The sequence below is a fragment of the Numenius arquata genome, chromosome 29 (genome assembly GCF_964106895.1).
Source record: "Numenius arquata chromosome 29, bNumArq3.hap1.1, whole genome shotgun sequence".
Classification (NCBI taxonomy): Eukaryota; Metazoa; Chordata; class Aves; order Charadriiformes; family Scolopacidae; genus Numenius; species Numenius arquata.
This window is the reverse complement of record NC_133604.1, coordinates 665,001-679,588: the sequence shown is the minus strand read 5'-3', so window position 1 is coordinate 679,588 and position 14,588 is coordinate 665,001. Positions and strand designations below refer to the sequence as shown.

Below are 14,588 nucleotides of genomic sequence, written 5' to 3'. Positions count from 1 at the left end.
CAGCAGGAAAACACGGACCCGCAACAACGGATTTCTCAGCCCTCGGACCACCGCAGCGTGAAATAACGCGCCTTTACGCAACAGAGGGGTTGATTCATCCATGAAATAGAGATGAGCGAGCGCTTGCCCAACACGAGGAACCATCTCCTGCGGAGGTGAAAGGAGGGACGGCTGCGACCAGGAGGTGAGCAGGCAGCATTTAGTGTTTCCTCAGATATTTCGACAGCCGGATCATGACGGTCACCAAAAAAAAAAAATGCAACTCCTGCACTTTGTGGGTGCTTCAGACGTGCTGGTGCTCATGGTGAACTCACCGTCTGTCTGCTGCTGGGTGTGCCGAGCCCAGTTAATCAGTGAGATGAGCACCACGCCAGACCCATCCCCATCTTCTCAGGGTATAAAAGGGCCGGTCCCAGCCCAGGGGAGCACAGCTTCACCTCCCTGATCTTCCTCCACTCTTCCTCACTGCTTTAGTCTTCCTACCACCCTCACCCCGCTCACACCAGCTGCCATGTCTCGCCAGTGTGCTGCCAGGATCCAGTGCAGAACTGGCTTCAGCGCCGCCTCTGCCTTCTTCCCAAACGCCAGCAGCACCAGCTTCTGCTCACGTTCTGCATCCCAAGGTGGTGCCGCCGCTGGGAATGGAAGGTTTGGTGGAGGTTTTGGAAGCAGGAGCCTCTACAGTCTTGGTGGATGCAATAGAATCTCCGTGGCTGGAAGGGGTGGTGGCTTCTATGGACCTGCAGCTTTTGGTGCCAGCACTGGGATCTCCTGTGGATTTGCTGGTGCAACTGGTGGTGCCTTTGGGTTTGGTGGTGGCATGGGTGGCCCTGGATTTCCTGCTGGGGGCATCCATGAAGTCTCAGTCAACCAGAGCCTTCTGAAACCTCTCAATCTGGAGATTGACCCCAGCATCCAGAGCATCCGGAAGGAGGAGAAGGAGCAGATTCAAACCCTCAACAACAAATTTGCCTCCTTCATTGACAAGGTGAGACATAAGAAATCTCGGTTATGCTGGGTTGATTCTTCATGGGGGGAAGCACAAGCAAGGCTAAGTTGTATCTTTACCAGCAATTTTGCAGCTCTTATACTGCCATTTCTATCAGCATGTTCTGGGTTTGAGACCATTCATCCCTTGCGTTAATGCTGAGATGAAACCAGTCAAAAGGGGGAGAAATGGTGATGCAGGATGTAAAGAAGCAGAGTTTGCAGAGAGAGCAGGAATGTTAATTGATATTAGATGTGCAATAGTTGCTTACCCGTATAAACTGTCATCTGTTGCCCAAGGGCTGAGAGCTCCCACCTTCCAGCGAGCGAATCCTTGTGGGGTTGCACCTTGCCTCTCTTGGAAAACCATCCTAAAAATCACTCTTTCTGAAACATCTCCTTTCCCCACCCAGGTCCGTTTCCTTGAACAACAAAACAAGGTCCTGGAGACCAAGTGGGCCCTTCTGCAAGAACAAGGGAACAAAACAGTCAGAAATGACATCGAGCCCCTCTTCGAGACCTACATCAACAATCTCCGGAGGCAGCTGAATGGTTTGCTGACTGACAAGGAGAACCTGGGTGGGGAGCTGAACAAGGTGCAAAGTCTTGCCGAGGACTTCAAGAACAAGTAAGTCTCTCCATTTGCGGTCTGCCCGGAGAGCTCTGTTGCATTTCTGTGATCAGACAAGGAAAGAGGGGCTTTTTGCTTATATAATCTTCTGAGTAAGGCCCAGGTTAAGTTTAATATGAGCCACATTCAGCTACAGACTGAAAGTCACGGGCAGAAAATTATAGGGCTGAGAGATGAAGGTACAAAACTGTACATATACACACACAAAAAACCCATGAGAGTTTGGTCCCAAAAAGATGAAATAACTTTTGTACAAACCTAAAGCAACCCTCCGTCTCCATCCCGCAGGTATGAAGAGGAGATCAACAAGCACACGGCTGTCGAGAACGAATTTGTGATCCTGAAGAAGGTGGGTCCACGCACGCTATGACTCCCAAGAAAGACATTTTTCAGCTTTTTCTCTGCGTCTCCAAAACCACTTCATTTTTGTGACCTGTTTCCTCTTCCAGGAGGTGGACGCTGCCTACATGAACAAGACAGAGCTGCAAGCCAGGCTGGACTCCCTTATGGAGGAGATAGATTTCCTCAGAGCCCTCTATGAAGCTGTAAGCACCAGCATTTACGTCCTTCTCCCAGTTTCCTGGTGTTTTTCCATGCTGTTGCACTAAATAATTCATTCCTTTTCCCATTTCACCGTGCTGTCTCAACCCTGCGTGAAAATGGCTTGGAAAAACCACTTTGTCCACCCAGGTGTAACCAGGGGGGTGTTCCTCCCTCCGAGCAACAGTCGTGTCCCAAGCCTTCGACTCACCCAAATACCCACGGCTTTTGCAGGAGCTCTCTCAGATGCAGACCCAGATCTCTGACACCTCAGTCATCCTCACCATGGACAACAACCGCAGCCTGGACATGGACAGCATCATCGCTGAGGTGAAGGCACAGTATGAGGACATCGCCAACCGCAGCCGGGCAGAGGCCGAGTCCTGGTACCAGTCCAGGGTGAGTGCCCAGAAAGGTTTCTGCAACATGAAAACCACACTCCACCCCACAAATACAGGCTGGGTGGTGGGTACCACTGTGATTTTATAACACAAGATGTGTTGGAGACCCCGCCTGGAGTCCTGTGTCCAGCTCTGGAGCCCCCAACACAAGAAAAATGTGGAGCTGTTGGAGCGGGGCCAGAGGAGGCCATGGAGATGCTGGGAGGGCTGGAGCCACTCTGCTGGGAGGACAGGCTGAGAGAGTTGGGGGGGTTCAGCCTGGAGAAGAGAAGGCTCCGCAGAGACCTTGGAGCCCCTTCCAGTCCCTCAAGGGGCTCTAGGAAAGCTGGGGGGGAACTCCTGATCAGGGAGGGGAGCCATGGGACGAGGGGGAAGGGTTTGACACTGAAAGAGGGGAGATTGAGCTGAGATCTGGGGAAGAACTTCTTTGGTGTGAGGGTGGTGAGAGCCTGGCCCAGGTTGCCCAGAGAAGCTGTGGCTGCCCCATCCCTGGAGGGGTTCAAGGCCAGGTTGGAGGGGGCTTGGAGCAACCTGGGCTGGTGGGAGGTGTCCCTGCCCAGGGAAAGGGGGTGGGACTGGATGGTCTTTAAGATCCCTTCCAACCCAAACCGTTCTATGACTCTATGATGTCTTCAGATTTAATAATCCTATCAAGTTTGGAAGTGCTAATTTGGGATTGAGACATATGGATACTTCTGAGTGCAAACACCCACACACCCACATTCTGCTCGGCTCTAAAATCAATATCTTTTACCTTGACTGGTTGTTCCTCTCCCTGTGAAAGTATGAGGAGCTTCAGGCTACAGCCGGCCGGCACGGGGATGACCTCCGCAACACCAAGCAGGAGATCTCTGAGCTCAACCGCCACGTCCAGCGCCTGCGCTCTGAGATCGACAGCGTGAAGAAACAGGTAAAGGACAGCATGAATGCATGTCTTCACTCTTGCCATGGTCTAACCTCTTGGGTGTCCACCCAACTCCCAGGAATAAAAATAAATGCATCTGAGTGTATTCTGCTGGATCAAGAATGAACATGATACTATTTATCTCAGAGCAACAACATCACTAAGAGTAACTTAACACAATATCAGTAAATCTAAGGAGCTGTAAAGAGGAGTTAGATTAAATCCAGGTTGTGACCTGGCTCAGAACATGGATCAATTCAATGATCGTTAAGATCACACCTAAAGATGTTAACCCAAAGCCTGTCTAGACCAGGCATCGTGACCTCAGGGTGCAAAGAATTGGTCTACGCTCTAGATAAGGGATGAAACCACTATTTTTGCCCCACAGTGCGCCAGTTTGCAGACGGCCATTGCGGACGCCGAGCAGCGCGGGGAGATGGCCATCAAGGATGCCCGGGCCAAATTGGACGAGCTGGAGACAGCCCTGCAGAAGGCCAAGACAGACCTGGCCCGGCAGCTCCGCGAGTACCAGGAGCTGATGAACGTCAAGCTGGCCCTGGACATCGAGATCGCGACCTACAGGAAGCTGCTGGAGGGCGAGGAGTGCAGGTGGGGGTAGTTTATATCCCCATTTCCAGAGGTGCAATGGAATCACAGACCCTTGTCAGGTTTAGACTTCCCACATTTCGAAGACCTGAAACCCATTTAAAGGCAAACAAGTGCCCATATAATTATGAGTTATTTGGGAAGATGGCAGCCTTTCACACAAACTTTCCAACTTCCACCAAAATTATCCCAAGGAAATTCTCCTGCCTTTTCAACCAGCTCCTGTTCCTGGGTTCCCCTTGAATTCTTACTGGCTCCTTTTGCTCCCCAACAGGCTCTCTGGAGAAGGTGCCGGCACAGTGAATATCTGTAAGTAACTTTTAAAGATTGTTTGGCAACTTTTACCCTTGTCTCCCGGCCACGCAGAGCCCGCTCTTGGTGGATGCCTCTAAAGAGCATGTTTTCCTCTCACAGCTGTGACCAGAACCGCTGTGGGGACGGGATATGGAAGTGGGAAGTGTCTGAGCTTCGGCGGCAGCAGCGGCATCGGGGGTGGGGTCTGTGCTGGAGGAATGGGCTTCAGCTCGGGAAGCGGACAAGGTGCAGCCGGGTCATGTGTGGTTGGCGGAAGCAGCTCCAGCACGAAGTACGTCTCCACCACCTCTTCAACCAAGAGATGCTATTGAAGCCAGACACCAAGGTTCCTCTCACGTTGTGTGCTATCCTTACCCTGTCACCTGCAAAAGATTTGGAAGTCAAAGGTGCCTGTCCTTATTTATATAAAAGATGCCATGCTCCTCTTTGTTCTTTGATTCTTTGAAACCCTCATTTCCTGGTATTTGTCTAATAAAAGGCACGTGGAATTAATTCTGTCGCCTCCTCCTTTGAATTCCAACTACTTTCTGGGACCTTGGGGGAAAGAGCGGTTGAGAGAGCAGAGTAGAGCTGGGGGTAAATGAGAGTCACACAGACACGAGTTGAGACCTTTCCTTCCTCCGCAATCACTACAGCTCCACGGACACCTCTTATTCCCAACAGGAACCGAGCAGTTGGATGTTCCGTTCCCATTGGTGCAAGGAAAGTTTTTTAGCATCAGTATCTTCCACAGGATGGGAAAATACCTATTCTTCCCCGGAGGTGCTAGAGAAAGCATCCTTTTATCATAATTTTTTACATTACAGCATCTCAGCACTTTTATGCCACCTTGATCATGCCCAAACCTCTCTAATTTTTCAAGGTGATGACTCACGTAGGGATATAAATCTAGTTTTTCCCAAGAAAGCAAGTACTTCAGCTCACACTGTTCTGTACATGAAGTAGCTGCAGAGGCCAATAAAATGCCGTCACTGCCATCAGCATAATTAGACATGGAAAAGACCCATTAAACCCCCAAATTCAGCCTCTTTGGGAAGAGTAACGTCCCCAGACATTGGCTGTGAGATCGTGAAACACCCTGGCGGGGAGGAAGGTTTAGCTCCCCTTCCCTGACCTCTGGAACAGCAGAAACGAGACAAACCCCAAAAGCAGCAGAGCTGAGATTGTCCCGGTTCCGTCTCTGACACAACCCTGTTGAGAGACTAAAGCACTAGAGGGAAACTTGACACACGTCAAGTGGATGCTGATGCCTGGCCTAAAAAAAAAAAATGTGATATAACACACACACCCACACCCACCCCCCAGTTTTTCATTAATCCTCCAGATCTAAGCACAATAGCATTCTATTGGAAAGGAAACAGCTCGTCCTCTCCAACACCTTCTTTCTCTGGCATCTCTGGAGCATATTTCCATGGACACCAGCAGAACTGGTACTTGGTCCAGCATCAAACAGGCATCTGATGATCTGGACTTCCACTATTCAGGCTGATTTCTCTCTGGGGGACCATGTATTTTTAGCTGTCTCATCATCCAGCACTTCAGCTCAGCAGAGCATCCAAGCTCCATCCTTTGTAGCCAACACAAAGGCTGCAGGTGCCTCCCAAAATACCACCTTTACCAGAAAGTCCTCCATGCAGATGAAGTGCTGCCCGCAAAGCTGAGGGGTGCAGACCAAGACACCTACTTCTTACCTAGATCAGGACAGGTTGCTCCTACCCCAAGCCAGCTGGAGAACAAAGTCAGGTTTTATTTTAGCAAAGCACATCAACCTGGCATCTTCAACATCTCTAGATTCCCTCTTGTGGCAACTTCAGTCCCATCAGCTTTAAATTAAACGGGCACGGACACCAAGCTAAAAGCCAGCCCAAAGGGAACTTCCAGACATATAGATGATTTTTCTTTTTTTTTTTTTTTTTCCCCACCAGTAATCCCTGCTGTGAAAAATACAGGTTAGAAAATCTGGGTAGCTTTATGAGCCTGGAGGTTGCCAGGCCATTGCATTAGTGAGTCGCTTGATTAACGGGTTGGGAAGGGTGGCCACGTGCCAGCATTCCAAACCCATTACCTCAGCCAACTGAGCCCGCAGTCCTCTGCGGACGAGCCCAGCTCTCCAAAAGGATAAAAGGCAGAGGGGCCTCCTGATCCAAACTCTCCTCAAAGATTTCCACTCATCTCACCTCGTTGTTCTCCGCTCTCGCCCGGGCACAGAAGTTAGTCGGTGTCAGGTCGGGAGGACTCATGATGAGTTTCAGTGCTGCTTCTGCCACAATGCCCATCAACCGGCGCAGCTTCAGCTCCATCTCCATGTCCCGCAGCAGCAGTGGAGGCACGGGACGGGTCAGCGGAGGCTTTGGCAGCAGGAGCCTCCATAATCTAGGGGCAAACAAGAGGATTTCCATGAGCGGAGGGTATTGTTCTGCCAGACCAGGATACAGTTATGGGCCAGGTCACGGGGGGTTTGCATATCGGGTTGGTGGAGCTGGGTTTGGGTTCGGAGGAGGATGTGGCCCTGGAGGTATTCAAGAGGTCACAGTCAACCACCACCTCTTGGTACCTCTTAACCTGGAGATTGACCCCAACATGCAGAGAGTGCGGATGGAGGAGAAGGATCAGATCAAATCCCTCAACAACAAATTTGCCTCCTTCATCGACAAGGTAAGGCATGTCCTACTTCATCCAGCCTGGTGTGTTTGGCTTTGCCTGTAGAGCAGCATCAAGATTGCTCTCAACACCATAAATTCGCTCCTAATCCCTTAATGGACAGAGTTAAGGATTTTATTCAGGTTATTATCTCCACGAATATACCTTTGCTTTGTAAGAGCTCTATAGACACTCCGGATATGGTGTAAATTACTTTTTCAGGTTTCTTTGCAGTTCAATATTGCTCCTGTTTCCAAATCTTCCTACCAAAGAACTGTCCATGACATGCCCATCTAAAGCCCACTTTAAATTACATTAAAAAAAACCAAAGTCCCCTGATATTAAAGCCCCCACCTCATGAAAAATGAGGCAGGTTTTAAGTTGATGATCCCAAATTATTTAAATTGTCCTGATGGGTTTTAGGTGCGGTTCCTGGAGCAACAAAATAAAGTACTGGAGACCAAATGGAGCCTCTTGAAAGACCAAAAAATTGTGAAAAAAACCCTGGAACCTATGTTTGAGGCATACATCAGCAACATGAGGAGGCAGCTGGAGACTCTGGGAGGGGACAGGATGCGGCTCAGCTCCGAGCTGAAGGCCATGCAGGATGCAGTCGAAGACTTCAAGATCAGGTAAGAAACACACCCCCAAAGAATACCATCCCGTTGTTCTTCACTCTGTCTTCTTCCTGGATGAGTTAAAAGACCCAAAGCAACCCTAAAATTGGGAGAGCTCAGAAAGGACTCATTTCCCCTCACTTTAGATGAGATCTGGGGAAGAACTTTGCTGTGAGGGTGGTGAGAGCCTGGCCCAGGTTGCCCAGAGAAGCTGTGGCTGCCCCATCCCTAGAGGGGTTCAAGACCGGGTTGGACAGGGCTTGGAGCAACCTGGGCTGGTGGGAAGTGTCCCTGCCCAGGGCAGGGGGTGGAAATCGATGATCTTTAAGGTCCCTTCCAACCCAAACCATTCTATGAGTCTACGACTTTAGCTCCTCTCTAAACACCAGCAGCAACACCCTACCCAATAGAAGACATTTTCTTTGCAGGGACAGGGGGGCTTTTCCAAGGGCTCATATGGTCAGACATCCACAGGACTTTGGGAGCAGCTTCTCAAAAGCCCAACCTCTCCAGAACCTTTAGTTTTCCAAACGGTTTCACCTCCTGTGTGGTCATTTTAATAGGGATCAGGATGAAATCTCAATCTTTCCAAGTCTATTGAGCATTCTGAACACTCACTGATGTGGGTTCCCTCCCAGGAGAGAAATGATGTCTAAAAAGAAATATTAATTTGAAGTGTGTATTTAAGTGTTTTCCTTTGGTTTTATTCTTCCCCTTCTCCTTTTAATTATTATCACGTCCCTTAATACCGCTGTATTGGGTAGTTTTAGCACTTTTGAAAGTCAGGACTTCGCTTCTGCCCCGTGGAAAGTCACTGAAATCTTGGGTGAGGGTTTCAGCTTGGCTGATTAACTCTTTAGGCTGTGAAGAGGAGGAGTGTTCCCTCCCCCATCCACCCTTTGCACTTTGGAAAAACATCTATCGAGCATTAGTGTCTGCTCCCGTGCCCACGAGGGATACGCTGCTTAATGGACAGGAATAAGTTAAGGAGCTTAAACTGTCAATCTGGAACCAGAAAAACAAGAGCTGAGAGGCAGGAGGCGGCTGCACTTCACAACAAGGACACGCGCGTTCTGCCAAAAACCCTCCGCTCTCCTTTTCTCGGGAGATCATGTGCCTGACACTTGCTGCCACCTCTACCAACAGCGCCTCTGGCCCCAAAGCAGCATCGGAACAGAAAAGACTGCCTTGGGGAAGAGAAATCATCACCCACAGTCTGCTTTGTGCCTTCTTTTTTAGGGTTCTCTGTGCCTTCAGAAAAGAAACATTTAAGAGAGGGAAAAAAAAAAAAATCTGTCCCGTGTAGGTTTGGGCATTTAAGACCTCAGGGTCTGCTCCAGGTCAACCACCTGGAACTCCTTAACTCATTTTAGGATGGGACAAATGACATTCTGGAGATAAATATCCTTCTCCATCAGCTACAGAAGAAAAACCCAAAGAACAGAGCTTAACCAAAATAGTCAAGTTCCAGGTGGCCAACTTGAGATGAACCCCCGCCATAAGCACCATCCTGCTACTGATTCACTGGGTCCAAGAGTGTCCTCTCCTGTTCTCGTCACAGGTCCATGGTGAAAGCCACTTTAAATTTGGAGAATCAATGTCTGACGTTAGCGCAATCTGGAGCAGTGAAGCAGCAGCAGAGATTTTTCTCAGCTCGGCTGAGAAAAGACCCTTGGGTGTGCCATGACTTCAGCCAAGAAATCCTTTGACAACCAAAGGTCGCATCATAGAAGAGGTTCTGACTTTAATCCTCCGCCTGCATCTAACATAAAGTGGCAAATATTCCTTCTGGCTCCAGATCAGAGAATCTTTGGGCAAAAGCTCAATTACATCATATGCATTGCTGGGCAGGGACCGTCATCTTGTGTTGGGGCAACGATGCCTGCACTTACAAAGGACGTCACTGCTTCTTGCCCTTTTCCTAGGAATCCCTTCTTCTTACCTTTATGGGTAAAACTTTGTGGGTCCCAAAGTATTCTTCTTAATGCTTTGCTCTTCCGAGTCAAATACTAATCCATACGGCAATTAGAAAGTAGACAAATGCCAAATTAGTTTTCCTCTTGTACCTGGCTTAGAGCTTAGAGACCCACAAATCTATATAGGCTAGGACTCTCTATAAAGGCTAGGACGTTACTTAATGCACATTATTTTAAGGGTTGGACATTCCTGATGCAAAGAAATCTTCCCCCATGAGATGGTCAGGAAAGGCTAATGTTTTATTAGCCTCACGGACTCTTCCCTTTGAACCCCTGTCTTTCATCTCCCCCATTTAATCATCCCATTTGAACTGGGCATCGGTCCACAGCTATTGCTGGTTTTTATCCTTTTCCAAGAGTGGGACTGGGTGCTGCTGCTGATCCAGACCTTGGCTCTCCTTGCCCAGACCATCGTCCTCCCTCCTTCCTGGCCATCCCCAGCTCTCCCGAAGCCACGGCAGGAGCTGGCGTCAGGGATCCCGGCTCTTGTGACTAACCCAGGTGTGGCGGCAATGAGCTCAGCCCCGGCTCCACCCAGCCCTCCCGGCCTGAGAAAATGCAGAGAGTACAAGGCTCCCATTCATGGCCAAAACTTCTGAGAGGATAAAACGTGCCTTTAATGAAGGCCTGCAGCTTTTCTCGATGGCCTCCTCCCACCACCTAGCCCAAGGGTGCTGTCTTTCTATCATAATCGGTGATATATATATATATATCTAATAACCCCGTGTATAATAGATGCACTGACAGAGCAAGGACAGACGTGCATTGTTTGGTAGCTATTTCTGTTGCTTCCTCCGAAGACATATCATAGGATAGTTTGGGTAGAAAGGGACCTTTGAAGGTCATCTAGACCAACATCTATGGTGGGAACCGACTCTTTAGTCTCTCCACAAGCCCCCTGTGTGGAGAAGGGATGTCCACATGCCCACGGTGGATGGGTGGGTTGCAGTAAGGAAGCTGTAAAGGGATGTTCATCTCCCCTTCCCAACAGGTATGAAGAGGAGATCAACAAGCGCACGACTGCCGAGAATGACTTCGTGTTGCTGAAGAAGGTGAGGCGCCAACAACAAAGAAGGGACACACTTTTTCGAGGCAAAATGCATTTGAATGCAAATAACCCTTTTTATCCGGCGGTGCCAAGCTGGGCAAAGCACTTAGCAAAGGTGTAGTCATCCCTCCTTGAAGCACAAACACCCAGTTGTGCCAGTGTGTCAGGCCCTGACAATAGCTCATCCTTGTTTTAGGCCCCTCGTCCAAAATTCAGGTGATTTCCCCCAGGTACCAGATCAGAGCTGGGTCATACCTCGTAGTCACTCCTCTGGATGCTCTGCCACTTCTGCAACCTTTCTGTACCTTTCTGTACCCATCCACCCTCCACAGCTCCCCTGGTCCCAACTGCAGGAGAAACAGTGAGAAACTTCCACTAGTTCAAACGTCATCCCAAATATCTGCCTGTGCACTAACAAAAAAAAGGGACATTCAGTGGCTTTTAACATGTCAAAAATTCTTAGATCTATGGACATCATCCTTCCTTCCTCCAAAAAAAGGTGGAGGGAAGAAACCAGTTCACTCTTGGCTCTGTTTAAAGGCAGAGAGGTCAAGAAAGTCCTCCGTTCTGGTTCGTATTAAATGACAACTGGTCTTTGCACAAGGATGCAGAGAGGCAAGGTTGGTTCACTACCTCTGTTGTCATGATTCCAGGATGCAGATGCCGCCTACATGAACAAGGTGGACCTGGGGACCAAGGTGGAAGCACTGACAGATGAGATTAACTTCCTGCGAGCCCTCTATGAAGCAGTAAGAATCCCCCAAATTTACCCATTTGGCTTTTTCTCCATTTTCCTGGTAACACCAGGACCGAACCAGTTCCCATTCCCACCCTTCCACCACACTCCATCTCTGGGACAAGCACAACAGTGAAAGGTTTGGGACTGAGAACGGGTTGGTTTGACTTACAGGAGCTGTCCCAGATGCAGTCCCAGATCTCCGACACCTCCGTGGTCCTCTCCATGGACAACAACCGAAACCTGGACATGCGCAGCATCATCGCCGAGGTCAAAGCGCAGTACGAGGACATCGCCAACCGGAGCCGGGCGGAGGCTGAGTCCTGGTACCAGAGCAAGGTGAGGATGTGAAAATTAACCTGGTGAGCTAGGAAAATTGTTGTTTAGCATTTCCCAAAGGCTATTTTATGGTGGAGAGTGCAAACAGAGAGGACAGGACAGTAGAGTGTAAAATCAAGTTGATTTGGACAGAATTTCATTTGGTTTCTTGGACACGTGAAAATGCCATTGTGACAATGAGAGAGGGAGGAGCACGAGGAGAGAGAGGGAAGAAGGACATATGGTAAAGTCATAAGGAAGAGCTTGGATTTAGTGTAGAAAGAGACAAAAGACCTGGTCAGGAGAGGACCAGAGCAGGGTCAATGTCTACCAGTGAGTTCAAGCTCCAGCCCAGGTCTGAGTGTGCACTGGTGTCTCCTCTCCCTGCTCATCCCAGTACGAGGAGCTGCAGCTCACGGCTGGCCGGCACGGGCACGACCTCCAGAACACCAAGATGGAGATCTCGGAGATGAATCGCATGGTCCAGCGGCTCCACTCAGAAATTGATAGCGTAAAGAAACAGGTATGGCACACAAGACCCCTCCAAACATGGGGACACCTCCATCCCCACGACCTTGCTGCACCCTCCTTGCAAGGATGCCTGGAAATCGGGGTCCAAACCCGCTGGGCAGTCAACCAGACCCATTTCCACCTCTTGCAGTGTGCAAGTTTGCAGACGGCCATCGCTAATGCTGAGCAGCGCGGGGAGATGGCCATCAAGGATGCCAAGGCCAAACTGGCTGAGCTGGAAGATGCTCTGCAGAAGGCCAAGGCTGACCTGGCCCGGCAGCTCCGCGAGTACCAGGAGCTGATGAACGTCAAACTGGCCCTGGACATCGAGATCGCGACCTACAGGAAGCTGCTGGAGGGCGAGGAGTGCAGGTGAGTGGCTCCCCCTCCAAACCAAATAATGTCCAAACCCATAAGTGTTTTCACCTTTGCCTTGCAATAAGAGACGGAAGGGCCACAAGAGCTTGCAGAGAAAACACACCCCTGTCCTACGCTGTTACAGGGGTTATTTCAATCCCTGTTGGATGCTCACGATCAGACCTTAACACCACAGAGCATTCTGTCACCCAGTGTCCCCAGTCCCAAACTCTTGCTTGAATTTGTCCTAAATAACAAGCCCTTTCTTCTCTGTCCTCTCTTTCTTCCAGGATGGCTGGAGAAGGCGTTGGTGCAGTGAATATTTGTAAGTAATCTGGCTCTCAAGCAATAGATTAATAATTGAATTATTCCTTAAATGTACCTGGAACTGTGGATGTAACAATGAAAATGAGCTCTGCAGCTAGTAGTTACCAGCACAAAAACGGAGTATACTGAGGGTTTTTCAGGGCCTGATACATGTTTTCTCTGACCAGCTCTGAACTGGAAAGGTTTTGTACGTTAAGACTGTCCCCAGGAGACTCAGCTGTCTCAGATCACAGACTCAGCTGTGGCCAGATCTGCCACAGGATGGGGAGAAAAGCCAGAGAATAAGATGTGTGAGATACAGGCAGTGGTAGATTGTCCAAGAAAAACCCCATGAATGTATGAAACTAGAGGCTGAAATCTCTCTGTGCTGTTCCCAATGCACTAACCCTCTGCCCATGGTTTCCCATCACAGCTGTGGTCTCGTCCGGGAGCAGCTTCGGAGCCGGGAACGCACTGGGGCTGGGGTCAGGCTTCGGCAGCAGGCTCAGCATGGGGGGAGGCGGCAGCGGGAGCTGCCTGCCCGGGGGATTCTGCTCCAGCACGGGAAGCAGCTCCAGCGTGAGGTTCGTATCGAAAAGCAGCAGCAAGAAGAGCTATCGGAGCTAAACCACGGCAGCCCCCAGCTCTCCCGGAGCAGAAGAGGTTGAGCACCCCCTCCTGCTGCCAGCACGAAGCCAATTAACACCAGCCAAAGTGTTATCACGCTTATCACCTTCCCATTAGGGGAAAACGTATTCCCAGCGCTACTTATCGGCTTGGGAGAGACGCCTCTCCACGGCCAAGTAATCCCTCTGCCTAAAGCCTCATCCAGCTGACCCAACGCTACCTGTCAATGAGAAATCAGCCGTCCCATTAACGGGGCGCCATCCTTAGAGCCCAGCTTGCAGCTTCCCCAGTGCCCCGGCGCTAATCCAGAGCAGAGGCAGGACTTGGGATTTACACCAGAATAGATGAAAGCAGAAGGGGATGACAGAAAGCGGGAGGTGCGTTGAGACCAGGGTCTCCTGTGCCCCCTCCTGACCAGCCCCGCTCCCCACTTGCTCTCCCCAAAGGCTCAAAAATAAAACATCTTTCAATATAGGGGCAGTTGCCCTGTTTCCCAGTTCCTCCTGCACTCCAGGGCTCTCCAGCTCCCCCTACACCCAAAAATGCAGCCTTCACTCTCCATAGGGGAAAGGGGTTGGATCTCCATAACATCTAATTCCTCACCCACCCAGTATGTATAATTTAAGACAAAAGACCACGTAGCCTACAGGACCTTGTCTCAGCAAACCCTTCTCCTTTCCACCAGCCAGAGTGAGTTTAAGGTAGAGAGAGGGGTTAAAAATACAAGAAAAACAAAAAGGAGGCTTTGGTAACATAGATTTGACATAACCTGGAAAAATATCTCTGGTTTAAGTGCCTTTGTTCTTAGCTTGGTGGTTGCTTTTTTTCTTCTTCTTCCTCTCTTTCTACAGAAGGAGGAGGGAGGCAAAGAGGGATTGGAGAATTCTGTGCCAAAAATGTAACTAACTAGCTCGTTTCCTCTCATCTTCTGCTCCCGTTGAACTGTACGAGTTCTATGAAATTCCTTCAATAAACTACAATTAAACTTTTCATGAGCAAATGTGGGTTTTCTGTGCCATTACGAAATTCACCTAAAAGTGTAATTTCAGAACCAGGTTTAGATGATTTG

The 14,588-nt window shown here is 49.6% G+C and overlaps 2 protein-coding genes across 2 annotated transcripts; both read left to right on the top strand.

The window, feature by feature from the left end:
* The first annotated feature begins 511 nt into the window (after positions 1 to 511).
* On the top strand, positions 512 to 4,695 carry LOC141476250 (keratin, type II cytoskeletal 75-like). Its single transcript, XM_074164885.1, has 9 exons — positions 512 to 988; positions 1,401 to 1,615; positions 1,907 to 1,967; positions 2,068 to 2,163; positions 2,393 to 2,557; positions 3,344 to 3,469; positions 3,852 to 4,072; positions 4,344 to 4,378; positions 4,484 to 4,695. The coding sequence occupies exons 1-9, from the start codon at positions 512 to 514 to the stop codon at positions 4,693 to 4,695; spliced, it is 1,608 nt and encodes a 535-aa protein (XP_074020986.1).
* A 1,930-nt stretch (positions 4,696 to 6,625) lies between these two features.
* Positions 6,626 to 13,519, top strand: LOC141476256 (keratin, type II cytoskeletal 75-like). Its single transcript, XM_074164895.1, has 9 exons — positions 6,626 to 7,039; positions 7,448 to 7,656; positions 10,609 to 10,669; positions 11,319 to 11,414; positions 11,576 to 11,740; positions 12,117 to 12,242; positions 12,381 to 12,601; positions 12,877 to 12,911; positions 13,356 to 13,519. The coding sequence occupies exons 1-9, from the start codon at positions 6,626 to 6,628 to the stop codon at positions 13,517 to 13,519; spliced, it is 1,491 nt and encodes a 496-aa protein (XP_074020996.1).
* The last annotated feature ends 1,069 nt before the right edge of the window (positions 13,520 to 14,588 follow it).

Excerpts from the sequence above, each read along its gene's own strand:
- LOC141476256 (XM_074164895.1), top strand. The coding sequence starts at position 6,626 with ATGAGTTTCAGTGCTGCTTCTGCCACAATGCCCATCAACCGGCGCAGC. Across the intron at positions 7,657-10,608 it reads GTCGAAGACTTCAAGATCAG|GTATGAAGAGGAGATCAACA; the intron begins GTAAGAAACACA and ends CCTTCCCAACAG. Across the intron at positions 11,415-11,575 it reads TGCGAGCCCTCTATGAAGCA|GAGCTGTCCCAGATGCAGTC; the intron begins GTAAGAATCCCC and ends TTTGACTTACAG.
- LOC141476250 (XM_074164885.1), top strand. The coding sequence starts at position 512 with ATGTCTCGCCAGTGTGCTGCCAGGATCCAGTGCAGAACTGGCTTCAGC. Across the intron at positions 1,616-1,906 it reads GCCGAGGACTTCAAGAACAA|GTATGAAGAGGAGATCAACA; the intron begins GTAAGTCTCTCC and ends TCCATCCCGCAG. Across the intron at positions 2,164-2,392 it reads TCAGAGCCCTCTATGAAGCT|GAGCTCTCTCAGATGCAGAC; the intron begins GTAAGCACCAGC and ends CGGCTTTTGCAG.